At 49.4% G+C, this 9,645-nt stretch overlaps 1 protein-coding gene across 3 annotated transcripts; it reads right to left on the bottom strand.

Annotated features, from left to right (window-relative positions):
* Positions 1–476: 476 nt before the first annotated feature.
* On the bottom strand, positions 477–9,153 carry HNRNPD (heterogeneous nuclear ribonucleoprotein D). Of its 3 annotated transcripts, none has more exons than XR_014692898.1 (9): positions 8,957–9,153; positions 5,931–6,099; positions 5,241–5,402; positions 3,995–4,126; positions 2,993–3,092; positions 2,751–2,897; positions 2,010–2,107; positions 1,595–1,701; positions 477–792 (listed from the first exon to the last, which is right to left on the bottom strand). XR_014692898.1 is itself a non-coding variant. In XM_084518730.1 (8 exons), exons 1-7 carry the CDS (start codon positions 9,136–9,138, stop codon positions 2,040–2,042), a joined length of 960 nt encoding a protein of 319 aa, XP_084374856.1. In that variant the 5' UTR covers positions 9,139–9,153; the 3' UTR covers positions 477–792; positions 2,010–2,039. The 3 variants fall into 3 exon arrangements, 1 of the variants encoding a protein (XP_084374856.1); XR_014692899.1 differs by having other exon boundaries at positions 1,631–1,701; XM_084518730.1 differs by lacking the exon at positions 1,595–1,701.
* Between the last annotated feature and the right edge of the window lie 492 nt (positions 9,154–9,645).

Genomic DNA, 9,645 nt, shown 5'->3' with positions numbered 1-9,645 from the left:
TTCAATAAAAGCTCATCCTTGCCTGCCTGCCCAAAACAGGCTGTGGAGCCACTTTCTGAGGTCCACTAGCACAGGACTGAGCCTCTGCTTTCAGGCACTGAAAACACAGCACTGGGTCTTTGGCCAGGCTTCACCACCACGGCATGGGGCCTTGCTTTTGGAGCCCCCAAAAAACATCTCCCAGAGATGTTTTCAGGACACTGAGTACAGCACCAGATCTTGCTTTCCTCCTGTGAAAATGTAGTGCTTAGTCTCCATTTTCAAGCAGAAAAAAAGATAGGACTTGGTTACTTTTCTGAGTGCCGAACCACGGCACTTAAGCCTCCATTTTTCATCAGAGAATGGAGGGCTTAAGCTTTTGGGAAGTTTCAGCAGTTTCCCCTCCTCCACACCCCCTGGCTTGCAGCTCGCTCTCTGGCCCCAAAAGGCAGCGCTGGCTCTCCCTTTCCCTCCCGGTGCCCCAGACTCACAGCAGGTTCGTACAAAAAGATTTATTAAAAAACCGGCCCGACACCACTACAGCAGGACACTGCCACACGGGGCTTCAACACAGGACTCGCGCTACGGTACAGGGGAGGGGCGTAAAACAAAGCGATCGGTAAGCATCGTGGTTAAGAAGTGAGACGGTGTGAAAGCCATTTTGCCTTAATGAGCACTCAATTAAACTTCAGGGGGACCCCACGGCTTACTTCCCATCATGGACTTGATACAAAAATTAGTCTGAACTGCTATTAGCAGGCAGCATGTGCCGCCCCAAATGACTCTTCCCATGAGAAAATACTGCTGCTGCACCTAGGAGAAAGAAAAGAGAGGAACAAGTCATTCTGTGCCAACTGACAGCGGGCAGAACAGCTTTTTCTTTCTTTTTTTATTAACAGAAAACTGCTTTTTAGATACCCCTATGTCCCACTCTACGTAAATATGGTATATCGACATTAATCGTGTAAATATATGCTTTTTAAAATTAAAGCTGAACAGGAGAGTCCATGAGCTGGAAATCCACGTGTGCGCCAATGTTTAAGGCAAGCTTTTCATCGTAAGCTGTGAATTTACTGACAAAATGCTTCTGGTCTCAGATGTTGCGAGACATCTCAGATACCTGTAACCACCACCAGAAGCTACTCTGGTGGACGGACCTTTCCGGCCCAAAAGGTTGCGTTTAGGAATTGTGCCGACCCACTATAGAGTGTTATTAGCTTATCCGTTAAGAAAATACAACTAGAAGAAAAGGTTACATCAACTACTATAGTAGGATTGTGCTCAGAAGCTAAGGAGAAGTCGACACAACAGGAATTCAGCTCAAGAACTTCTTGCAATTACTGCTACCATGTCTATAAATGGGAAAAGCAAGCATTAAAATAGATTAATAAAATATAAAATTAAGACTGGAAAATCCAGAGACAAGCTGTATCCTTAGAAGAACAAAGTTAAAATTATTCAGTAAGCTGACGTATTTAACCATTACTGGGCCTGTAAAAAATGCATTAAAATTACATTACATATAGTTTTAAAAGCAAAGAAATAAGTGAAGGCAAAGCTTGAAGTATCCATTTTATTTTATAATGCTGATACAGGATGTTGGAAGAGACCATACCAAACGGCAGCATTCGAGAGCGTGAGCATCTCGTACCCTGTCCGCATTGAGCGGGCCTGTGAGAATCGTGAAGTCAGCGCGACACAGGGCCTGCAAGGAAGTTCCCGCTGGCGGGTACAAACAAGGTATAATGTCAGAGTTAGTAGGCAATATTGTTTCGCTGCAATTCCTTAATTTGTACCCATTAGCAGTACTTTACCTGTTAACTTTACTGACTTGTTAATTATAGGGCAAAAGGCAAAAGCTTAAGAGCACCTGTGTTACATATCTTCAAAGTCATTACGTTACATTACGGTAAGCACGTCTGGGTGCTGTGAAATCTTAAAGCATTAATCATTACAATAGCTTACGCAATAGATTTGAAAAATTACTATTAATTACAAAATCAGGTTGCAGGTACATAGTCAGGACATACCTGTTCAGGGTAAGTTGCGAACGGAATAATTTAGTATGGTTTGTAGCTATTTTGATGACCACCTCGCCGAGATACTTTCCCATAGCCACTCTGCTGATCTAAACACAACAGAAAGTGATCAGATGGAAAGCTCTGGGGGCAGTTGTGTTTCAGGAGGAAACATCAACGCCACCAGCTAGGGCAGCTTTTGGAGGCAGCGTCCCGCACCCCAACACCTCAGCAGCATCAAGCTGCTCCCAAGGGTTTTCATCCTACCCACAGCTCCAGCCTCCCCAGAACATAACAATTTTACACGCATCCCTTCAAAAGCAGGTGGGAGAAAACACGTTCACAAAAATGCTAGGCTATTCCCAAATTGTGGGTAGTTATTGGCACGCTGAGGCAGAACAAATTTACCAAGGGATCAGGAGGAAAACACACCCCCAAAAAAAGCTCCCCTCACTATTTTGCAGGAGTATGTAATTGTGCAGCTGCTGGTCCATCCCCAAATTCTGATTATGGCCATATCACTTCTGTGCTATGGCTCTGTGACTTGGTGTGACACAAAAGCTGGGGCCAGAGGGGCACTGGAAACCAGCACACCAAGCACCTCACGCATCAGAGGAATGCTGCTAAGCTAGCTGAAAACCTAAACCAATATTGTTTTAAAGACAGGGTTTTTTTGTTTTTTTTTTTTTTCTAATTTGTGTCAGCAATTTTCTTTCCAAGTGCAGGGCTTTTCACAAGAAGTCGGGTACTTACTGCTATAGTCACCATATCCGTAGTAGTTGTTGTAACCAGTGTAGTCATAGCCTCCGTAACCTCCGTACCCTTGGCTGTTGTAGCCATAGTTCCCATACCCCTGATTCCAGTAGTTGCTGTATCCCTGGTTCCAGTTCTGACTGGGGCCTGCAACACAGCGTGCCAGATCTCAGAGCTGCAGGAGACTTGTTTCTGCTCAAGCAAGCCCCTCGACACCTTGTACCACACCAGTGCACACTTACCGCCGCCTCTCCCTCGAGCTCTCCCGACAAATCCTCCTCTGCTCCCCCACTGCTGCTGCTGCTGGTACTGTTCCTTTGACATGGCTACTTTGATTTCGCACTGGAAAAGGAAAGTTGACATCAGAGCCGATTCGCAGCGACAATCCTCGCCAAGAATTCCTAAGCTTACAGAACGTTAAGCGGAAAATAAAATTTGGTCACCCTGGTGCTCTTCCTGGGAACAAAATGCGGAGCTTACACTCTTCTACTTGAGCATTGCTGAAAGGCACTGACACTGGAAAGACTTTTCAAGCTCCCCACCTTCCTGTCAGAACCAATTCTGAAAAACAACACTTGTTTCATTGTATTTCTTTCTGTTTTAACTTTAGAACAGACCTCTGAGGTATTTATTTAGGAAAAGCAAACTCAGCTCTGAGCTACAGCAGTACCACTGCATTTTGCTCAGTTCTCAAAGCTTCCACTTCATCCAATGAGGAAGAGGCCAGCTACAACTTGAGTTTGGGTTACAAGGTTTAATTTTAAACACATTTCTGAAAGGAAGGTAACTTCCAACAGGAAAGCCTAGACTCCCATTTCAGTTCAGTTTCGGAAGCACTCTTAAGATAAATTGACATTTTGCCTAAACAACAGAGTACTTCCAAATTAAACACTCCAAGATCCAGTGACTTGGAAAGCGTGGTAAAGCCTCCCAGAGCAGACGAGCGAGGCAGCACACAGGGCACGCCGCCAGACAACCTGGGAGCATCAGAGCCAACAAGCACGCTGCTGCCAGCCCTCTCCCCACAGGGTGTGCGGAACAAAATGTCACGGGAAGACCCCTCAGCTCAGAGGCTTACTGTAACCAATTACTAGCACCTCTAGAACTGCTTCATAGGTTTAGCAAAGCATGAGAGAAATAAAGCTTAGAGGTATTTTCAGGCTATTCTTCAAAACCAGGCAGAAATGATCATGTAATTCACTCTACTGGCAGTGTTCAGTTTCTCTAGGAAAAAAGTCACCTACTTTACTAAGCCCGACGTTGTGGTATTTCTTTTCCATGATTTTCTTCACTGGTTCCTCCTCCTTGAAAGTAATGAAGCAAAATCCACGCCTCTTGTTAGTTTTGTTGTCCATGGGGAGCTCTATAGACTCAACCTGGTAGAGAACAGTTGTGTTACATTTTATCCTGCCATTTGCACGACTTGAAAACGTTTCTAATAGCTTGTATTCAACAAATAAAATTGTTTCAAATAGAATATGATAGTCTGCCTCCATCGCAGGGCTTTATGTCAGTCAATGCAAATCAGCATCCCTATATCCATCATCGCTGACATTGCAAACACCATCATCATCACCAGAAATGATGTTCCTAACTGCATGAAAGCATAAATTTTACTCGTGCTGGATAAGTACTCTCGATCTGATTTAGTTATGTCAGTTAGGACTGGGTTAAACTAGGTGTTTCAACCCTTGAGCAGACCTAAATCTTCTAGCTTTGTATGAAAAACATCCACCTTTGCAAAAGACCATAGTTCTGCTCTTTCATCATGCTACTAAAATTGTTTGGTGACCAGGACAGACGATGCTGTTATTTCAACGCCTAACTGCAAACACAAAGTTCCCCTTGCAAGTGACACAAGAGGATTTGGCCTAAGGAATTAGTTGTTGCAGCCTGTGGTACAGACTACCAGGCAGGTATTGGAAAACCAAGCTCCCCGACAGCTGAGCTGTCACAACCTGATGCTGGCAACCTCTTACAATCAGCAGAGAAGCTGCTGCCAACTCCCTTCACCCTGACCAAACTCCTCCAGGGCAGCTTTTAAGCTCCAAAGTGGTATTTTGTGACAGTCAGCCTGCACCACCAAAACAGGGGACAGAGAGAGAAACAGAATATAGAGTTGCAGAGAATTTCAGAGAACTGCCTGAACCCCTGCCGCAGCAGATGAGCATCTCAGGCAGCTAACCCACGCAGCATGCTCCGAAACCAGGCCTCCCACGCCTGCCCCACTCGAGCCATTCAGGCATCCCGCAGATCAGGTCCCAAGTCTCTGACGTGCCCCAGCTCCTCCTTCCAATAACCCCGTTCACATGACCAGCCCCTGCACATCCCAGCCTCCATGTGACACCCGTATCGTTAAGATTCTGAGAAGCAAAGCACGTGGAATTACACTGGCCATTAAGCTCACTGTAGCTTCAAACGAGACTGCGTTTGGGGGCTGTCCTTAATTACTGAATTTATGAAGACAGAGCAATTTATTTTGCCACGTACCTCACCAAAACCTCCGAAGTATTCCCTTATTTTCTCTTCGGGTGTGTCTGGAGATAAGCCCCCAACAAAAATCTTTTTGACAGGTTCTTTTGTTTTCATGGCTTTAGCTCTTTTAGGATCAATGACCTTCCCGTTCAGCTTGTGTTCTTTCTGGTCCATGACCTGGGGAAAATTCAAACAAGACCTTATTCACAGTTCAAGCTAAACGTTTCACTGCGGTTTTGAGCAAGGCTCAGCTAATTCATACTTGAGCTTTGGTAATGCTAGCACTTTGGTAATGCAATATTTTTATTCCAATGATTATCTGTTCCACAAACCCAAACAGTTCCTTGATTTTGATCACTATCCGCTGACACAGACAGTTCTGTTAAAGCCTTTAAGGAATAACCTGCAGCCACTTATCGCCCAAGGAAATACGGATGTAACACTTCCTAGAAAGCACTGCACAATCCCCTCCTCCCCTCCTCACGCCTCATAAAGGAAAGAAGGGTTTCATCTGCTGCTCCCGGCCACTGCGGCACAACTAAGACGGTGTGGGAAAAGAACATCTCCATAAACAGCATCTTAAATAGGCTACATCCCAAAATCACCTGTAGCAGATCACGTGCAAACAGCTGTGTGTGCAGTCACCTGAGTGCTGCACCTTTGCAGACTCCAATTTAAGGTGCCGTTTGATAACATTAACTCTACCTTATCGACGCTCTCCGATTCTTTGAAGAGCACAAAGCCGAAGCCTCTCGATCGCCCAGTGATGGGGTCTAACTTCAGAGTGCAGTCTACCACTTCCCCGAATTTAGAGAAGTAGTCCTTCAGGTCTTTCTTTGTAGTGTCCCAGCTGAGGCCGCCAATGAACATCTTCCTGCAGAGACAAGAAGGTCAGCCCGTTAAGACACTTCACCTAAGATCCCAGGCCATCAAGCTTTACAAGCTCAGCTACCTCACGTGAGGAGTAGCAGGGCTTTATCAGTGACACCCCAGGCGGCCCTGCACTTTTTGACACGCTGCTGGAACGATCCTGGCCAGAACAGATAGAGGCTTGCAGGCTTGCAGCAGCTCTGCGCAACCTTCCGCTGCAGTTGTTTATGTCGCTGCCCCAAGAAGCCACAAGGAGCGATGCAAAGCTGTACTGCTACCTCCTTGCAACCCCATCGCTACTGGCCCATAGGCTTAACCCACATGGGTCTCTGCGAAGCCCCCCACAGCTGTTTGTGAAGCAGACACAGGACTGATATGTGTGTAAGGCAGCACGGGTACCCAGGAGCACTGACACACTCGCCTGGAATGCACGCATGCCAGCACGAGTACACCAGAAAACAAATAAAAAAGTGTAATCGAGTCTGCTCCCCCAGAAAGGTGTAAAAAAGCTAAGCATTGGATGCTCAAAGCTAACTTTTCCTCCCCAAAACAGGATATAAACAGCTGGCATAATCCAAACCAATCCCCAGAACAACTTCCCTACAGACTGTTTACAGGAGCAGCGCCGCTGGGCAAACGGGTGTGAAAGGTAGCTTTAGTCATGACTTGTGATTATACAAGCATGCTGGAAGCTTGGATCCAAACCATGACCGTCTGGAAACAGCTAAGTGGCACAAAAAGCTCAGGCACCGCTGAAGGAAATGCTTGACGACTTGCATCAACTGAAAATCAAGCCAACGAGTGCAGGAACGCAATGCCCCAGCCATCAGGCACGAGGCTGATGCTCTCATTCGGGGAGGATTCGTTCTGCGATGATCTCTTCTAATGCTGATAAAGAAGATTTCATGACAGGCTCAGAACCGAAAGATACGATCCACGGAGATGTGTCAAAACGTTTTCTCCACAGCTCTGCCGACGTATTTCACAACGCCATGCACCATTTTCGGCCGACCTGTGTGAGCACCCAGGCACGCTTCCATCTCCTGCACGTGCCACACGCACGCGGCCATCCCTGCTCCCACAGGTCCAGCCCTCCCAAACCCAGGCTGCTCGTCTGAACTCACCCCAAGCCTCGTTAACCGGCTGTGCTCTTATGAAACAAACAGGAAGGCTCAGCCTCTGACAATCGTCTCGAACCTCCAGACGCAGCAGGCTTCTGAAGCTTCATCTGTTTCCACGTAAAGTTTTTCCGTCTATCAACAGGAGCACCCACTCCCCTACCTTTATTCACCTCTCCTGTTAGCTCCAGCTCCCTTTCTCCAAAAAGCACTGGCTGCCCCACCTCGGTGACCTCTTCCTGTTTTTGGGAGTGACATGAACAAACGGACCGTGCTGGTAAAACAGCAGCCTCCGACCTGCAGGGTCCGGTCACCCAAAGAAAGCCTGGCATCATTACCAGTCGTCCTGTTTGTTGTCGTGTGTTTTTTCTAAGCAGCAAAGCACAACACACGCCGAGGGTGCAGCATCGTGTTTCTGACACATGGGAGACACTGACACTGGAGCAGTTCCTGCAGAACGTACACGGGCTACGTGCCATAGGAAACATCCCTCTTACAGCTGTCAGCAGAGCAATTCACACAAACTACAACACCCTGCGAGACCCAAACCAGGAGTTTGAAACTCACGCCCTTCTGAAGGATTTCCCCAGCACCGTGCAAAAACCGAGTATGTGACTGCAGTCACAGAGCAGCAAAACCTAACTGCTTCAGCTTTCTGCTACAGCAAAAGTTTTTCAGCTCCACTGCAAAACTGAGGCCAAAGCCAGGCTACGACACCCACAGGACCACAAATGACGATTACGAGCCGTGCCACCGTACTGCCAAAAGCTAGCAAAACACGCGTCCTTCCCAAACCACGGCTTGGCTGGTCCAAGTCACATCAGCGCATGTTTTCCCAAAACAGAAGGGCACTGGCCAAGCTTCCAAGCTTCGGACGTAGCTAAACTGAGCATACACTGAAGCAGTGGCTGGCTGTGGCCCTTCTCCAGCTGCCTGATCGGGATGTTTCCCAGCAGCTGCCAACTCTGGGATAGCTGAAGTACAAGGACTGCACCTGGGAAAACTTGAGGGTGCACTCTGTTGCTGGAAATCCCGTCTCCAATTCCTAACGTAAAGGAATCATAAAATAAAGGGATCATACCTCCACCCAGCACCTGCTGAGGGCACGCTGTCCTCCCTCTGCCTCCCAGAGCTGTCAAGAACAGTTTCCCACACAGCGTTACCAACAAGTGGCAGGTCAGGCACTGCTCTCTCACGGGCTGTTAGGCTGAACTCACCTACAGGCTGAGGCACCCCACAGCGTGCTCAGTGCCCCGCATCCCCACAGGGACAACTCCGGGGCTGCACTGACTCAAAAACAAGCACACGTCCTCATGCAACCCTTGGATAGGCAAAGGCAGAACAAATACGAAAACGGTGACCGAATTAAAGTGAGGCACTTAGGGTAGGAAGCAGTGAGGGTAACATCCAGGCTCCCAGGAGCCCCGGGAAGGCGCTCAACACACACCGCGTCCCCGCGCTGTCAGCAGCACCCGGGTTTATTACAAAAGGCAAGGCTCCTCTGCAAGTCCTGACAGGACACACGCAGCTACTCCTCCTTTAGCCAGTTGTTGTTTTTTTTTTGTATTTTCTGCCTTGAAAAATCACTCTTGCCTCATGAGCTCCCTGACGAGCGCCCACCTCACGGCGTGCGCCAGGCGCTGCAGCCCCCAGCCCCACAGCCCCTGCCCCTCTTTTTACAGGCGATGGCCGAGGCTGGCTCGCAGCCTGGCGCTCCCCCGGCGCCGCTCCCGCCCCGCTCACCCCTCGTCCTCCTCGTTCTTGCTGGCGTCGATCTTGGCTCCCTCCGACTCGCCCCCGCCGCCGCCTCCAGCCCCGTCGGCGCCCCCCGCGCCGGCCCCCGCCAGCCCCTCGGGCTGCTCCGCCTGCTCGGCCGGGCCGCCCCCGCCGCCGGCCGCGTCCAGGGCGAACTGCTGCTCCGACATGGCGCCCGCCCCGCTGGCGGCCCCCGGCCCGAGCCGTCCGCCCGCCGCCCTCTCGTCTTAATGGCGCCGCCGCCGACCCAGCCTAAAATGGCGGGCGGAAGGAGCCCCGCGCGGCGCCGCGCCACGTGACGCCATGGCGGCGGCGCCCGGCCCGCCTCAGGGAGCCCTGAGGGGAACGGGGAGAGGAGGACGGCTGGAAAAACGCTCACGGCGGGTGGAGGCTGGGTTCTAGAGGATACGGTGCCCTGCGAGGGCAGGGAAGCACCGCCTTCAGCCCTCAGTCCACTTCCCTCAGTCACAAACAGGAGAAGTTTCCTGAGGGGGAACAGTTGGAGCTTCAGCTCTTGCCACCTCCTAAAGACAAAGCCTCCTCCACTGCCACAACAGCCCAGAAGCAGCCTCCTCCTTTTAAACACGTGAGATGGGTACTACTCCCCTCCTCTAAACACTAATTAGGTCAACTCTTCTCCATCCTTACTTTTTCTTAAAACAGCAGCTGCAGTGCAC

The sequence above is a fragment of the Aythya ferina genome, assembly GCF_964211825.1.
Source record: "Aythya ferina genome assembly, chromosome: 4".
Classification (NCBI taxonomy): domain Eukaryota; kingdom Metazoa; phylum Chordata; class Aves; order Anseriformes; family Anatidae; genus Aythya; species Aythya ferina.
Note: the sequence above shows the minus strand (reverse complement) of the source record. Positions and strands in the feature narration are given on the sequence as shown.

Bases quoted from the DNA above. Each gene is read 5' to 3' on its own strand.
- HNRNPD (XM_084518730.1), bottom strand. From the start codon at position 9,138: ATGTCGGAGCAGCAGTTCGCCCTGGACGCGGCCGGCGGCGGGGGCGGC. The intron at 6,100-8,956 runs GTGAGCGGGGCG...TTGTCTCTGCAG, and splicing joins AAGAACGAGGAGGACGAGGG to GAAGATGTTCATTGGCGGCC. The intron at 3,093-3,994 runs GTAGGTGACTTT...TTCCTTTTCCAG, and splicing joins ACAACGTCGGGCTTAGTAAA to TGCGAAATCAAAGTAGCCAT.